This window comes from Enhydra lutris, unplaced genomic scaffold, assembly GCF_002288905.1.
Source record: "Enhydra lutris kenyoni isolate GAN:26980312 unplaced genomic scaffold, ASM228890v2 scaffoldscaffold42, whole genome shotgun sequence".
In the NCBI taxonomy this organism is placed as follows: domain Eukaryota; kingdom Metazoa; phylum Chordata; class Mammalia; order Carnivora; family Mustelidae; genus Enhydra; species Enhydra lutris.
Genome location: NW_019154126.1, coordinates 9260789 through 9278049, shown reverse-complemented (window position 1 = coordinate 9278049; position 17261 = coordinate 9260789). Strand labels below are relative to the sequence as shown.

General features: G+C 38.7%; 1 protein-coding gene across 2 annotated transcripts in view; it reads right to left on the bottom strand.

Moving 5' to 3' along the window:
* Window positions 1-17261, bottom strand: part of LOC111155529 (integrin subunit alpha 8) — a 172199-nt gene that overhangs the window by 54991 nt on the left and 99947 nt on the right. For both annotated transcript variants that reach the window (XM_022515700.1, XM_022515701.1), the window contains 6 exons: window positions 13853-13908; window positions 13279-13433; window positions 11917-12054; window positions 11357-11424; window positions 9364-9511; window positions 4088-4180 (listed from right to left, as the gene is read on the bottom strand). In XM_022515700.1, the coding sequence (XP_022371408.1) occupies window positions 4088-4180; window positions 9364-9511; window positions 11357-11424; window positions 11917-12054; window positions 13279-13433; window positions 13853-13908 (658 nt within the window). The remainder of the gene's footprint in view (window positions 1-4087; window positions 4181-9363; window positions 9512-11356; window positions 11425-11916; window positions 12055-13278; window positions 13434-13852; window positions 13909-17261) is intronic.

The following is a 17261-nucleotide window of genomic DNA, read 5'->3' as shown; positions in this document are numbered from 1 at the left end:
AGGTATTGCGATTCCTGACATTTTACTATCGAGCAGTAATTTGCGGATTAGGGTGTTCAAGTGCCTTCCTCCAGGTGCACAGTAAATGAATTGTAGAGTTGGAATTGAAATTCCTACAAACTGACTCCAGGACCTGTACTCTTGACCACTATGCTGTAAAAATCAAATCAGTGATTAAAAACTCATGTTAATACGAACCAGTAATAATATGAACTAATAAGAGACCTTCATGTGTAAACCTGGCGATTCACAGACCTATACCCCTGGGGCTAATAATACATTATATGTTTATAAAAAAATAAAAAATAAATAAAAAAATAACAGACCTTCTTTTTTATCATAAATCATCATTATTTCACTAGCCCTTACTGATTGTTCTACAAGCCAGGAACTTCCCTAGTAGTGTCATATAATTGCACTGCTCCAAATAGTCCTAAACATGGGGATTCTCATTGAAATGGTGTGACTCATCCAGGTTTCACAACTGTTAAATGGCAAAGCTGGGATTTAAGCCCAGGTGTGTCTAATTTTTAAGCCCATGCATCCTTATGCCGAAGCCATGATGAATTCCTTTATATTAACAAATGTGTGATTTTCAGTCAGACCCCAGGGACTTTGCACATAAACTTCTCTCTTCTTTGGAAACCTCTTAAAACTTTTCCTACTTTTTCTACTTGAAGAGGTTCTACTCATGCTTCAAAAATCAGGACAAGAGATCCTCTTGCAATATACTGTCTGATCCCACAGGCCAGGTCAGGCAGAAATTTTCTCTTTATTCCCTATCTCCTTCTTTGTTACTCTCCTATCACTCAACCTCTGATATTGCTACTTTTGAGTTTCTTTTTGAATGGGGATTGTATATTTTCATCTTGATATTGTGAGACTCTAGCTTAGCATCAGGCATACAGAAGGGGTACAATAAAAATGGCTGAAAGAATGATGTGAGAGAGTGTACTATTGTTTGCCCAGTTCCAATGATGGGGATCTTACTGTATTGTGGTGAAGCCTGGCTATGTTGGTGTTTATTATAGAACAAGTCATCCTGGGACAAAGATACAACAATGATGTGACAATTTCATATCAGTAAGAGACCCATGTGTTTTCAACTAGAATCAAACACTAGATCTCTGGGCATTGATTCTAAAGAGCCTTTGTGGAACCACTACTTTTTGGATTGAAAGATTTCCTGATTGAGAGATTTTGCAAGTTTTTATTAGTCCTATTGGCACACATTTTATATCACTATAGATATTATACGAAAATGACATCACTACTTAAAAATCAGAAGTAATACTTCTGAATATTACCTTGAGTTTTTTTTTAAAGATTTTATTTATTTATTTGCCAGAGACAGAGCACAAGCAGGGGGAGCAACAGGCCGAGGGAAGGAGATAAGCACGCTCCTTGACGAGCAGGGAGCCTCATGCTATGCTGGACTTGACCCAGGAGCCGGGGATTATGAACTGGACCGAAGGCAGATGCTTAACCTACTGAACCACCCAGGTGCCCTGCCTTGAATGTTTTATTAAATTAAAATAAAAAGTCACTTGAAAACTATTTTTTTTTAAAATACTGGGACTGAAATAAATGGACCTGGTGATTTATAATGCTTTTTAATATTTAGGACTGCTTTTACATTTGGAATTTTACTACAATCCACTGAGACTATTTTTTTAAATACAAAATGAAGAAGTAAATAAATCAAAATGTTTTATAACAAAACAGAATGCAATAAAAATGTGATGTATTTAAGGGCATTAAAAGGTGAGATAAGAAAGCTATTAGGTTTCTTCCACTATAGACCTCACAGATAAATGAATACAAACAATTTACTTCCTTGACTTCCAAAAATTATTTGCTGGTAAAATGGATTGACATCCTGTCACATAAACACATTTGTGGTTAAGACCACACTGCCATTTTTACCGTCCACTTGGAATGTCACCAGTGGGCAATTTTTTTCCCAAGATTATTCTTAGTTATTAATAATCTTAGATGATCTCTGGTTTACATTTAACATTTTTAATACTGAAAAAGGAATGAGTGCCTGGTCACCTCTAGATGCAAATACTGTTGTTACCATGTCAATATCCTCCTTTTTGGCCTTGGGGAGACCTCTTTTCACACCAAACTTGGTGGTTCGAGTTTCCTTGGAAACTAGTAAAAGGACTTAAGAGTTTTTAGATAAAAGGATTCAAATGGAAAATGTTCTAACTTCTTAGCTTAGAAATCCCATTCTATATTTCATGGCTTCATTTAAAAATCTCAACTCATCTGTTATTCATTAGTTTTTATCCAAGTACTTTTCCGAATTTTGCAGACTGGATAGAACATGGACTTTGTGTTCAATCCTGGTTTAAGCCTTGGTTTTGTCATTCTTTACCTGTGTGACTTTGGGAAATTTATTTGACATTTCTCAGTTTCTTCATCTATAACAAAAGTGAAATACTCAGCTCATGGGATTGTTGGCTTTGAAAATTTAAATGAGATAACATAAAAAGAAAAAAAAATCCAGTGATGGGTTTGTAACACAGAGGGCAATCAGTTCATGTTAGCTAATAAAAATCTACTTATAAAATTTTATCTTGCATTTAAATATTTACTTTTTTTTTTGACCCAGCAAGTGAGTTTACTAGACTATAGCTTGGCACACTTTGTAAATATCTGGGATCAGTGGAATAAAGTTTATTAGGGTATAGAAAAGCAAAAATATTATTCTAGTACAATACCCTAAAGTATGAATTCAGAATAGATATTTCTTGATAGTTTCAAATGCTCAAATAAGTGTGAGAGATCATGGGTTAAAAGGTTTATTTATTGAAGGACTGCTCAGCATCTTTAAAATGTAAAAGTGCACCTGATTGCCCCAAAGGCAGATATGATACTCAGCAGTGACCACAGAACTCATTTAAAGCCTTATTTCAAGGGATCAGTACTCTTTGGAATATACTTTGGGAAGCTATTCTAATAAAAACCTATGCAATTAGAAATTTTTATAAATTTTTTTTCAAATAGGCCACTTTACTGATAATCATAACTATTTATTTTAAAACAGGGCTATGGATGTTTAGTTTATGCAACACTTAATTATGCAGTATTTGCGGATTTCAGAATTTTTTTCTGATTTATGACTTCATAATAAGTATTCCCACTGAGATATTTATTACAAGAAGTTACTATGTGTATTTAAATGGCTATTGAATAAAATAAACTTATTGTCCACAAGTAATCCTGAATGAAAATTTCCTAAATCTGGAAACAAAGAAAAAGAAGAAAAACATGTCCTTATTCTATCAAAAGCACATTATAGATCATTATTAACTCTTTTGTTTCTCTTGCTTCAATTTTCTGTATTATTCTTCAATTAAAGTGCATGGAAAATATAGACCTGGCAAAACTAACTCAAAAGCTGGGATATAGTAACACTTTATTTTTTTTTTTTTAAGGATTTTATTTATTTGTCAGAGAGAGAGGGAGAAAGAGCGAGCACAGGCAGACAGAATGGCAGGCAGAGGCAGAGGGAGAAGCAGGCTCCCCACTGAGCAAGGAGCCCGATGCGGGACTCGATCCCAGGACGCTGGGACCATGACCTGAGCCGAAGGCAGCTGCCCAACCAACTGAGCCACCCAGGCGTCCCTATAGTAACACTTTAATATAAAAATACTATGAATGATATTCATATGGGAGGCATATCAAAAATAGAAGCTTAATCATCTTTGCTAAAAACTTTAATTATGTTATTTTTAAAGTCATTTACTGAATACAAAGAAAAAAATTGCAGTCACATTCGAAGAAAAAATATCCCAAGAAAAAATGTGTAGCAAAAATATCTTCATAAAGCATCTAAAAGACAAGTAAGAGTAAAGTCAAAAGAGAAAGCATATAAAAGTCTTCATCTTTTTGTGTTTTTAACCTCAGAGTCCCTCTCTGTATAGGATATAATGCTCAGTTCACCACCATGGTAATTTCCTGCCCAATTTGTTTTAGTTGCCAGGTGCTAACCTGCTGAGTACTAATTGGGGAGCTTTGTACTAGCTCTCTTTAAAATTCAATTAGAACTTAGTAAGGGCTTCTGGTTTTCTCTTACATTTGTTCCAGCCACCATAGGGTTCCCAAGGTCACACACCACCATCCTGGTTATATTTTCCATCTTGTACTCACAGCTCAGTGGTCGCAGCCCCTGCAATGGGAAAGAACACCAGCGTAGAGCTCAGGGGCCAAATAAGTTACATCCTGTCCCAAAGGCAATGCGGTGGGCCGGGAAGCTTCTCTTGATTTCAAACACCTGTGCGGGCAACTGTGCCCAAGAATTCATGTGTGACCATTAACTCAGAAGAGAAACTTAAGAAAAAAAAATCAAAATTTTATTATAAGAAGAAATTGGATTGGTAAACATAGTTAATGTATTTCCCTGAGGAGGAAAATGCCTACTATATAAAATAAGGAACATTTTAGAAATATTTACACTATTACTAATGTTAAATTTGGGCCTTAAAGATCACAGATAAGTAAAGATCACTGAACAAATTTATTCTTACAATAAATGAAATGACGGGTTATATAGATAGGTATTAATAGAGGATATCGTATGACTCAAGGAGCATTTGTAAGGGATCCACTCTGAACACAAATTCCTACACACCATGGTCCCAGTTTGAGATTACACACTATTAATCTTAGTTCCATCCTCTAAATACTTCAGATGGGAAGAGAGAATACTTTGATGTTTACCCAGGGCTTCCTGTCTCCCTTCTTCCCCCTATATCCTATTTTCATTAGAAAGTATAAAAACTCAAGTTTGAAGAAGTATTTAGAACTGTGTGCTGGACAAGTTATCAAGGTTACACCAGACAAGAGGGAGAAGTAAAGGAGCTTTATCTTTGAACTCCTTCCCTCCACTCCAGCTCTACCTCTTGTCTTCACGCTACCCCAGCCACCTTGAAATCTATACCTGCTTTCCACCCTGAGCCCCTTTCCATTTGTCAAAACCCTAATGTGCCTATGGCCCTGCTTCACCTTTGGCAATAGCTACAAATGTCCACCCATTATTTCCCCCTAATTTATTAAGAGCCACTAATGTATGACCCATCGTTCCATTCCCAGACATAAGCTTGCAATATGAAGACTTTCACAAAGGAGCATCCTTTTGGGAATTTCTGCCCCAGGAGAGGTCCAAGGAAGAGAGTTCTGAATAGGAGGACCATTGGTCCATCTGTCAGCTCTACTGAAATTTCATCTAAGGAAGTAATGTGACTTTTCACATAAGTTTCAGAAACCATCCTCCATTCCATTCTTTCCACTTAATTCAGAAAAACTAAGATCCAACACCAAAACAAAGAAGTGCCAAGAAAACACATCCAGGTAAGGAATTTTCTGAGTAAATCATATGCTTTGAGAAAATTAACTTCAGGGGAACGGGGGCAGTGTGCAGGGGTAGGGGGTTGTATCTGTTCTATTCCCGATGCCTAGGACATTGCTGGGCACAAAGTAGCAAATGGTAGATACAGAGCAGAAGTAGTTCACACTACTTCCTAAGAGGAGTCTGAAATGACACAGACAGAAACCCAAGTAACTATAAAATCCTCCCTCCTGTAATCAACCAGGGAGGCATGCCCACTCATAAGAAAGAGTGAATGACTGGTATCTAGAGGCAATTTAATACCTGCTCTTTCCAAATAACCTGAATGATATCCTAAGCAGCTAAGAAACATAGTTTAAAAAACCTGTTATAACAGTCTCTTCTCTGGAAGGTAGAATTAGAAATTATAAATTCTTAAGGTTCCGTAACTAACCCTAATTGCACAGAGAGAATTTTGTGTTCGAATTATTAACTCAGTCCTGAAAACAGAAAAAAGAACCCAGCAAAATCTTTTCAAAATGTCCATGAGTCTTTTTAATATAATTCAAGGACTTAGTTTCTATAGTAAATATTTTATCTTATCTAAGGGTTAAAAGTTATAAGTACATTTTTTTCAACTTCCTAGAAATAACTTTTTTTCACATCAATCAAAGATCTTTTCTTACCCCAGAACCTCCCACCCTTTTTCTTTTTTTAACCTTTATTTCCTTTCCCAGAGTGAAACAATGATTGTTTTTCTAGATATTTCTAGATTATTTTCCTTAGCTATTCCAGGGACACTCCTGCTCTAATCCATTTATAGCTCTTAAGATAGTATTCATTCACTAAAAATATTTACTGTGTACCTGCTGTTTGCCAGCCATTGATAAAAAGATCTCTTGTTCTCAGTGAATTTCCAATGAGCCTAACAATTGTAATAAGTAATCACAAGCAATTGTAACAAGGAATGGAAACATAATCAGTATAGTTTGAGTTTTATGATAGGAGAGCATCATAGTGATAGGGGAGGTTGTGCACCTAGATTTAAGGACCAGAAAAGCCCCACCTGAAAGAAGTGACATCAGAGCTGGGCAGTGCAGATCAGTGGTTCAGAGCCCGGGGTCAGACCTAACAGTGGATGTGTGAGTCTCACTTGTGCTACATATTAGCTGTGTAACCTTGGGCATGTTGCTGAATTTCTCCTTGTCTCTAAAGTAGGGCATACCGACAGACTTGCTGTTTCTCTATCAGGCTGTTATGAGGATTAAGTAAATTAAATCCATATAAGATCTCAGAGCAGTGCCCAGCCCATCTCAATTGCTCAATAAATGTCTGCAGCTTCAATCATGACCCAGATGAAGTCTGAAGGATAAAGAGAAAGAAGGAAACTCGATAAGGGGGAGGAGGGAGTGGAGTTGGTGCATCAGAGAGAAGGAACAGGAGCTACAGTCTCTGTGGCAAGAGAGCACGTGGGTATTATAGAAACGGGAGACAGAGTCAGTCCTGCTGGAATTTAGGGTGTGGGGTAAGGGAAGGACTGGAAGCCTGGTAATGAGGCTAAAGGGGTGAACAGGAGTGACAGAATTGAGGTCCTTGCAGTTATTGAAGGGATTTGGTTATTATCCTAAAAGCAATGGGGATTTTTAGCAAGAAGAGATAGGGTCAGATTTGCATAGGATAGGAAGACTACCCCTCTGGGGAGCAGAGCAAAGGCAGGCAGGCGGGGGAGAGGAGTTAGGAGACTGTTGTCATCATGTCAGCCGGGATGAAGACAGTGAGAGTGGTGGTTAGGTGGAGAGAGGAGATGAACTGGAGAGTCTGGGACGGAGTGGGCTGTAGAAACAAGGTGGTTACTGGTCCTCTGGGACAGGAAATGGGAGTGGGGGAGAAGCATGATGTGGGAAGATGACAAGCCTAGTTCTGGACACGCTGACTGTGAGGTGGGAATGAGGCAGAGGAATGCAGTATGGGAAGTCTCCTAAACAGCCAAGTTCATAGACAGAAAGTAGAATTGTGCTTACCAGGGGCTGGGGGAAGAGGGACTTAGTGTTGGGTGTAGATGGAGTACAGGGTCTCCATCTGGTAAGATGAAAAAGTTCTGTGCTGGGTGTTGCACCAGAATGTGGGTGTACTTAATGTCACTGAACCGCACATTTAAAAAGTGGCCCAAATGGTAAAATTTTATATTGTATATATTTTACAACAGTAATAATATCAATAAGAATCATAATATAAACTACATAGGCCCTTATTCTTAGAAGAATTTAGAAAAAGTCACCAAAGGGAAGTATGAAGTCTGGCTCAGCAAAGGTTTCCAGAGAAAGATGGTCAGCATCTATATTTTCAAAAAGATGAAGTTTTCAACAAAAGAATAACAAAACTTACAATCAGATAATCCTAATATGTTTCCCCCTGGAGAAAAATGTCTAAAAAAAGAGAAAAGAAAAAAACCTTGAACTGCGTTTAAATAAAAAAGTACACAAACCTCAAACTGCTTAAAAACAAAACAAAAAAAAATAAATTAGAATGTGGCTTAGTCATGTGAAATTCATAGACTGAGCAAAATCTCTGCCCAAGGGAAACTGATGGAAGAAAAATAGTTAAATACTTCTTTGAGATTATGGATAATGTCTGTTGTAATGTTTACAGCCAAAGATAGAAGCGATAAAGGTTCTCCCGTATTTTCCACGCAACAAAGTGAACAGTAAACTGGATATTTTGCTAAAAGAACATTTTAGAATAGATGCTTTGTTTCATGAAGTCAGGGATGGAGGGCCATGAAGGAATCAAATGAAAATAGGAGTAGAGCCCTGGAATATTTAAAAAAAAATAACATACTTGAATTTTTTTGTTTGTTTATATGGTATTTGCATGTGAGTGGTTATAGGTGATTTTTTTTACAAATTTCTGCAACAGAAACTTGTGATTTTTATGACTGCCAAAGATACATGATTATTACTCACCTGGATTTATTTTTTTACTAAGAAGATAATTTAACCAACACATAAACCACAAGAGTAGAGGTATAAGTAGAGAATTTTACATTCCTTACATTTTTAAATGCCTGTAAAGTATCAACATCACAACAATTTGCTAACATCTCTTTAGGGGAATTATTCTTCATTGAGTATTTAGTCATTCGAATGCTCAAACTCCTCAGAGTCTGTGGTATTTGGCAACCAGCAGACAGGTAACAAATCGTAGTTAAAGGAGCAAACCCATCAGCAATTCCTGAAGGGGAGTCCCATTGTGCCTGGTTCCCATGAAAGGATGTTAGGCTGGGTCTCTTCCCCAGTTTGTACATTTCTCAAGACAAGGAACTCTCCGTTATCCTGCAGTGTATTTATAATGGCTTTTAAGACCAAGTGGTTAAAAACACAGCAGAACCTTAGAATGCCTGAGTAGGAAGATTCATGGTCTGATAAGGAAAGATCATTAAAAAATGCGGTTGTCAGTTTAATAAATGGTGGCATTGCCCGACCGACAAATGATGAAGACCTGGCTTTTCTTGGTCCCAGTCCCAAAAAGATGGGCCACGAAGGGGAAAAAAATGAATGTGTTTCCTTTCCACTGCCTGTCTAGGCTGTTATCAGTGCTCAGCTGGGACTGGTTGGACCTTCCTCCGTAAGCAATAATGAAAACCAGACCTCCTGGGACCTGCTTGAAGCGCAAAGGAACTAAAAACAAAGGCCCGAAAATAGCCAGCAAGGGTGGGAGTTAGCAGGGGAATCAACCCATAGATCGCATTAGTGAGTTTCTCCTTCAGCCAGTTGTATGCTCTTTCTTGCTTCAGCTCTCCATCTTTGGCCAATTTATCTCTGCACTATGGCCAAGAAAGATTCGAATACTGCTTAAGACCGCTCTCCTTCCTGGCTCATTGCTATTATGATGATCAAAGTCAGGTGCCATTTCGTCCTCCTTTATTTGGGAAGAAAGTCTCAGCTGAGATGGCTCGACTTAACATTGATTTGACTTCAAATATATAACTAGCTCTTTTCTACTCTGAATAATGGGCAAGGCATTACCTTGTTACTGCGTTCAATCCCAACATAGTCTGCCTCTTCTGGTATCATCACAAAGAGTTCAGCTTCATAGGCACCTTCTCCTTCATTTCTTGCATTGATCATGAGCGTAAGATGATTTTCATCTCCAATGATGACCTGATTCTTATCTCTAAAATGCAGTTTAAAGGGAATATTAGGTACCATATTTCTCTGGATTCATAGTTACTTTATTTAAAGACTTGGAAGAAAAGGAGAAAGATGTGGGAATATAAGACTTGGACAAGAAGATAGTTCTTCATGAGGAGCTGGTGAGAAGAACTGAGAGAATGGCATCTCTAGGGCAGGAAAACATCCTGGTAATGTTTAACAACAAGCTCTCAAAAAAGGGCGGGGGGGTTTACCAATTTGTAGCTGATTTCAATTTCTGAAATCTTCGTTTGCCGATTCCAGTGGTGTAAATCTTCCCACTGTGGTCAATTTCAGGCTACTGACCTACTTAATCTGCCAGCAAAAATTCCAGGAAATGTGACAGTTGGCTCACAAGCCAAGATGAGACAGCTCTGGGACATCACTGAACACACCAAACAGGAAGATGAACAACGGGAGAAAAGGGAGAGACCTTTTGGAAATGAATAAGGGAGGGTGGTGTGAATGCCAGGTGAGCGTAAGAGAGAAGAAAGAGGCAGGTAAAATAAGATATCAAATAGCTGATTGAGGATTTTGAGGAAATTCCTTTTCAAACCTCAAACTGAGCCAACATTTGGAAATGCCTTTGCCACTTTTGACCCTTAATCAAAGCTACTGCCTTGGATACTGGCTAAACTGGGAAGTTCAGGGAAAAAAATCCCCTGACAGGTTGCCAAGCAGATTTCAAACACTGGCAGTGGGATCGCCTTTGGGTGTGTGTGTGTTGGGGGTGAGGAGCATGGATCTGTTTTTCCCCACAGAGGATGTTTTATCTTGGTCTCATTTCTTTCCATAACAAAATGCAGACCAGTTACCAGTGCTAGACTGGGGACTCCCCATTGCAGGCAACTGGGAAGCCCTTTGATTCTTTCCTTTTTTTTTTTTGTTTTTTTGGGGGTTTTGTTTTGTAAAGATTTTTTTTATTTATTCAGAGAGAGAGGGAGGGTGAGAGAAAGAGAACATGAACAGGGAGGAGGGGCAGAAGGAGAGGGAGAAACAGACTCCCTGCTGAGCAAGGAGACCTGACACTGGTCTCCGTCCCAGGACCCAGGGATCATGATCTGAGCCAAAGGCAGATGCTTAACCCACTGAGCCACCCAGATGCCCTGAAGGATTTAGATTCTTTTTTTTTTTTTTAAAGATTTTTATTTATTTATTTGACAGACAGAGATCACAAGTAGGCAGAGAGGCAGGCAGAGAGAGAAAAGGAAGCAGGCTCCCCGCTGAGCAGAGAGCCCGATGTGGGGCTGGATCCCAGAACCCCCGGGATCATGACCTGAGCCAAAGGCAGAGGCTTTAACCCACTGAGCCAGCCAGGTGCCCCAGGACTTAGATTCTTAATTTGATTTTGGGACACCTTCTGCTTTACTCCACAGAATGCCATTAATTTTTTTTTCCAGAAAATTAAAAAATCAATTTCATTTTGGCAATTTTAAGGATGATTCTGAATCATGAGGTGCTGCAAAAGCTGGTTTGGGTTAGGTGTAGGTAGAACCAGCCTGAGTTTCCTGCTACCAGGACTGAGGCAAGTATGGACAACCTGAATCTCCAACCCCCAAGAGCAGTTCACTTTGAACAGCACTTTTTCCCCCTACTTTTGCTGAAAGATGGCAAAATCTTAGGGTGTGTCAGTTGACACCAGTGACAAGGAACTGACCTAAAACACAGGCTAACCCAAAGTGTAGCCAAGCTCAAGAATTTCACGTAGAGTATTTTTTTTTTTGTAGTAGTATTAGTAGTTGGAAGTGTATACTTTCTCCAGAGAAGCTTTAAATAAACACCTGTATTCCATTAGATAAAGTGTACACGTTTATTTATTTAAACTTACGGTCTAGCTGACAGCTTCAAGTCAGGAATGCACACGTTGTCTTCTCCACAGTCCACGAGGATGTGAGCCTGTGTTGTGCAAACAGCCGTCAGGAATAATCTGGGAAAACCTGAATCGCATCCTTTTTTTTTGGGAAAGTATGAATGAGTCCACAAATTAAACCATAGCCTTCATTTCGCTCGGCATGCTTCTGCCCCACTAGACACCGTAGCCAAGGCAGTGATCTCCCAAAACAGCCGAATTGACATAATAGCCTGATTCCCATTCATTCTGCGGTGTCTCTAAAGGAGGCCACTCTGGCCGTGTTTGGAGAATCACAGACTGTATTGCTTCCCTCATAGCCACAGTTTGAATAAAGTAAATCTCGGTTGCACAAGGCGAAGGGCTTCTCAAAACACGACGATGCAGTGTTTCAGGAAACACGTTAGGAAAATCTCCCCAGTGGGACGAGTTGGTGTGCAGGAATGCAGACAAAAGTGTCTGGGTTTGGTCTTAAGGTCACAGGAGCATTGCCCAGGGCCTGACTGGGAATCAACCATCCAGGGTTGTCAGGGACCTACCTGTTGGGTCACAGTGTTTTCCCTGTAGTAATTCAATATTGGTTTCACTTCCAAGCCTTCTTTAAAGGTGGATTCATCCAAACTGTAATTCAAACTAATGTTGATTGGAGATAATTTATCTCGGAATTCAGTTTCATCCTAGGGAAAATAATCATACACTCAAGGAAGGCTCCGGGAAATAGCTACAAGATGTTAGTCTGTGAAAGGCAGGCGACATTTGACTTGAGCCAGTGGAAGTGAATGATCAGGTGATTATCATGGCAGCCAGCTTAGGTTCGTGTGCGATACAGTAGGCAGCTTAATTAATGCATGTTCAGGGATGAAATCGTTTAGGCCTAAGGCATCATGGAAGTACATGCTTCAAGAGGCAGTCTTCAGGTTCCCACATAGATGAGTCAAATTGCAAAGGAAAACAACTGTACTTATATATGGAATAAATGTCATGAAAAGTTTTGTGAATTGGGCTCAGGGGGAGAAAACATCTTCATTCTCCCCTTCTTGTCATCTCTTTAAGTTTGCGTGAACTTCCAAACACCTTTAGCACCCTTGAACTCCCTCAGAAAATGAAACAGTTCCCTTTAGGGTGAAGAGGGTAGTACAAGCAAAGGCCCTGAGCACTTAGGACCACCTCAGACCACGCAGAGGAAATGCCACTTTCAGATGTGTGACAGTCACGGTCATAATGAGACTTAAGGGTCATGCGCCCAGCTTTTCATTCTAGAACATTCCAGAGCATGTTTGTGAACTTTGTCCTCACTGGGTTCTCTCACCCCCTCACTAAGTCCTCTCAGGGAGGAGACTAAACTAGAGAGACAGAGTGTGTGTGATAAACCCCACAACTGCTAAGAAGCTGGAGTAATAGTATTATACATATTTTGGCTCTTCTGTTTCATGGTAGGCTTTGGAGTTATTGTCAATATACATTTCTTTAAAAATATAATTATAAATTACTTTCAATAAAAATGTTGAATTGCCTAAACATTTCCCAAGTTGGCTCTGAAATGCATGTTGATAACATCTGGCCAAACATATTCATGTAGGAGAAAAATTCAAATAAATGGCATTTAACGTTTATGGTGTTACGGGAGGGAGGCAGTGAGAAATGAAAACCACCTGAGTTAGTACCAGTATCAGGATAATGTGCAAAACAGAAAGAAGCCTCAGGAGCAAACAGCCACACGCCATCAGGTCAGCTGCCTCGGAGCACAAGAACAGGGCAAGGGACCTTATAATAAAGTTTGCTCCTATAAAAGGAAAATAGACGTGGATATCTGTCCACAAGTATGATGAGTCACTAGAGAAAAATGGTTGGAATTTGAATCTGAATGTTAGAGGCCAGAGAGAAGATTCCGGAACACTTACTCGGAGGTAAACGACAAAATCCTGGCACTGAAGGGACTTCTGCCGCTTTATGGGGAGTGGAAAGACGCGATGTGACTGATGATTGTCAAGGAAGAGTGTGCGCTTTATGGCTCCTTTTTGTTTCAGGGCATCCAAGTGCACCTCTGCAGTCAGACCTAGGGACAGAAATAAAGCAAACACAATCGGGAAAGGAAAAGTATTCCGTGAATGCAGCGCTCAAATGAATTTCTATTTCAACTTGCTTATTCAGAAAACATTGTTTTCATAGTTGGATCAAAAACAATACACAAGCTGAAAAAAGTTTAAGAAAACACTCTCAAAGCTGAGAAACGTGTTTTGTCATGGTTTTACACAGTCATTTCCCACCCTCCCCATTATTATATTTCTTTTTGCAGATAATATTAATGCCAATCATTCAAGTAATAGTTATGAATAGATGTTTCCATATATACAGTAGAAATCTTCATATTAAAAAAAAGACTCTTTCAAAGTTTTCCATGGTCTGTGCCGAGAAATGCTTATTGCTAGTTTCGCCTGGCATAACGGAGGAGTGTAGAAATGAAAACATGCTCACCTACTGTATTTGAAATGCTCTGGCCTGTTACAGACGCACATACTCTTAAAGAGAAGCTATGGAAAATAATAGTCAATAATGTATTGGTTAGTAAAGTTTTGAATCTGAAGTAGAGATCTTACTTTATCTCACCCAAGATAAAATGAATACATCATTTTTCCTCTGTACTTCTCATTATACACAAAAACAACTACTTAAAGATAAATATATTTGTAAGATCTATCTATCGATCCCACCAGTGGACCACAACACTCATAGAATTAAGATGGGTAACATTAATATATCGGAAAATAATACTTTAAAGTATTACTAGAAGGTAACTGATTTAATTAGTGGATTAAGTAATCAATTACTTGCTGCTTTTGTTCCATAAATACATATGAATACTTCCCCTTTGTTAGGGAGGGAAGAATTAGGCAGTACAGAGCCTGGGGTTGAGCAAGAACATGAGTCCATTTGAGGAACCCGCAGGAATTCTGTTTGGTTAGAGTGTTGGAGCAAGGTGGGGAAGCCCAAGGAGGCCAGGCTGGTTGGGTTAGTCTGCAGGGAACAAGGCTTTGAAAAGTCATGTTAAAGAGTTTGGATTTCACCCTAAGAAGCGTGGAGCACCATGGGATGATTAAGCCGCATCCCCACTCGGCTTAGGAGGAGGAGGGAACTTGGTGGTTAACTTGCTGGGTGTAGGTACAACTTGAGGCAGAGATCCTACAGGAGGATGGGGTGGGATGGGGGGAGAGAAAAAGAACATGAGAAGCGGAGGAAGGCTGTCTCCAGGTAGGTAGACACAATGATGTGGTGTGTAGACACAATAAAAAGAGGGCAGATGTGCACAAGAGACGCTATATGGTTTTGCCTAGAACATGACCTAAACTCAATCCAGAGAGATGTCGCCACAGCTTGTAGGATGACCTGCCCTGGGACCTGTTCTGTGCCAAAGAGGGAAGGAGAAATGACCAATGGTCTCTACCTGGCTTTGCAGCATGTGCTCACATCTTTCCTGAAAAATGTCAGGCCCTCACAAGCCAGCATCTGAGATGGGGCTTTTTCACATTTTGAAGAAATTAAAACTATAAGAAAATATTTAAATATGACTCAAAGACAGTCTTAACGATTTTACTAATAACGTACCAGAGTGGGATTTGAATATTTCAACAGCATCCCAAAACTGTAAATAAGCCCTAATCATACTTTAATTATGTGTCAGCTTCCTGCATTGAATATAATGAAAATGTGTCACATCTGGGACTCATCTATCTGCCGTGACCTCAGTCAATGTCTCCCTTCGGGGTAAATAATTTGCCACATGCCATTAAGCCAATAGTTTCCTGAGATGTCTGCTGTTACAAGTGCTTGGATCCCTTCCCCCGAGAAATCACAAATTCCAGCCTACTTCTACTTCAATTAGAATTATTTAAGAAAGATGGAAGTTAACCCTATCTTTAGATTTTGTAGCATGTCTAGCTTTCAAAATCAAAATTTTTTTTCCGTGTCCCACTTTTTTTTGGAAGTACCTGGTTACTTGTCAAAATCAGAGACAAAGTTCATTAACTTTTACAAGAGAAATTCCTCTTTGTAATGAAATCATCAGCCTGTGTGAATTAAAATAATTTTATGTATGGTATTTTGTTGAACATGAACCATTCAAAAGCAATGAAGTTTTTGGAAAAGAAGTAAATTAAAGCTCTGGAGTTGGACCTTGTTTTTTCTTTGTGAGAAAGTGTTTGGTGGACAAATGATGTTAGCAGGTGATTTATGAATTATATCAATTACGTGTCAGTGCTGTTCTATATTTCTTTCTTAGTTCTTCCTCTTTGTTACCTCCCTAACAGTAACTGGATGACTGTGACTTTGTTCATACAACTTTAAAATACCTGGTACAACTTACTGGGTTATTAATAACAGTACCTCAGCCTACACTTGCCAGTTTAAAAAGGTCTTTCACAGAAAAGAGTTGCCAAGTCAAAACATTCCAAGCACTTTATTCTGATCTAAAAGGAAAACCTCAAAATCTTATAGTACTAACCCAAAATATTCACTTTTTAAGAAAATTTTTATTTTTTATTTTTTTAAATTATTTTTATTAACACAGAATGTGTTATTCACCCCAAGGGTACAGGTCTGTGAATCATCAGGCTTACACATTTCACAGCACTCATCATAGCCCATACAAGAAAATTTTTATTATTGGGGTGCCTGCTTGGCTCAGTCTGTAGAGCACATGACTCTTGAACTCAGTGTCCTGAGTTCAAGCCCCACATTGGGCAGGGACCCTACTTAAAACAAAAAGACATAATCCTATCAGATATCAATGTTATGAAGTTCTGGTAAGTAAAATATTATTAATACAATTTTTATCACTGAAATACAGTTGATATATGTTATATTTGTTTCAGGCAAATAACAAGATGATTCAACCACTCTGTATCTTACTCACTGCTCACCATAAGTGTAGCTACCCTCTATCACCATACAAAGTTAAAAACAAAATTATTGACTCTATTCCCTATGCCGTCCTTTTCATGACTATGACTTATTTATTTTATAACTGGAAGTCTGGACCTCTTAATCTCCTTCATCTATTTTGCCTATCTCTCTTACCCCCTCCTCTCTGCCAACCACCTGTTTGTTCTGTGTATGAGTCTGTTTCTGGTTTTCTTTTGTTTACTCATTTGCTTTTTAGATTCCACATATAAGTGAAATCAAGATATTTGTTTTCTCTGTTTGACTTATAATTACTTTGCATAATATCTTCTAGGTCCATCCATGTTGTTGCAAATGGCAAAATCTAATTCTTTTTTATGGCTGAGTACTCTTTCACTGTAAATATATACACCACATCTTCCTTATCCATTCAGCTATTAATGGACACTTGGGTTGCTTCCATATCTTGGTTATTGTAAATAAGGCTGCAATAAACATAAGGGTGTGTATATCTTTTTTGAATTAATGTTTTTGTTGAAATATTCATTCCAAATTTAGCAAAACACATGTACATAAAAATATGCATATATTCACTATATGTTTTATATATCAGAGAGCTAGGTCCACTGACAGGTCTATACCTAATTATGGAGTACCCTTGAGTTGTCAGGGAAAGCTGTGATCTATAATTAATTAGAGTTAAAATTGCAAACTTGATCACATTCAATATGGTACCTTAGTCTGAAAGGTCTGATTGGAACAAAAGCACTAAATCAACCCAGAACCCTCATCACACAAATTCTAAAGGAAACTTTGCCTATAGTGCTTCTAATACATTAGAAGTCAGGACAATACATGACAATTCCTCTGACACTGGTCCTGACTCAATGCACGGTTGGAATAATGATACTGTTATTTAATGGCGTGCATAGCCATGCATGACGGAGAAAGAATGAGGTGGATATGAAACAGGATTTAAAAGTACAAA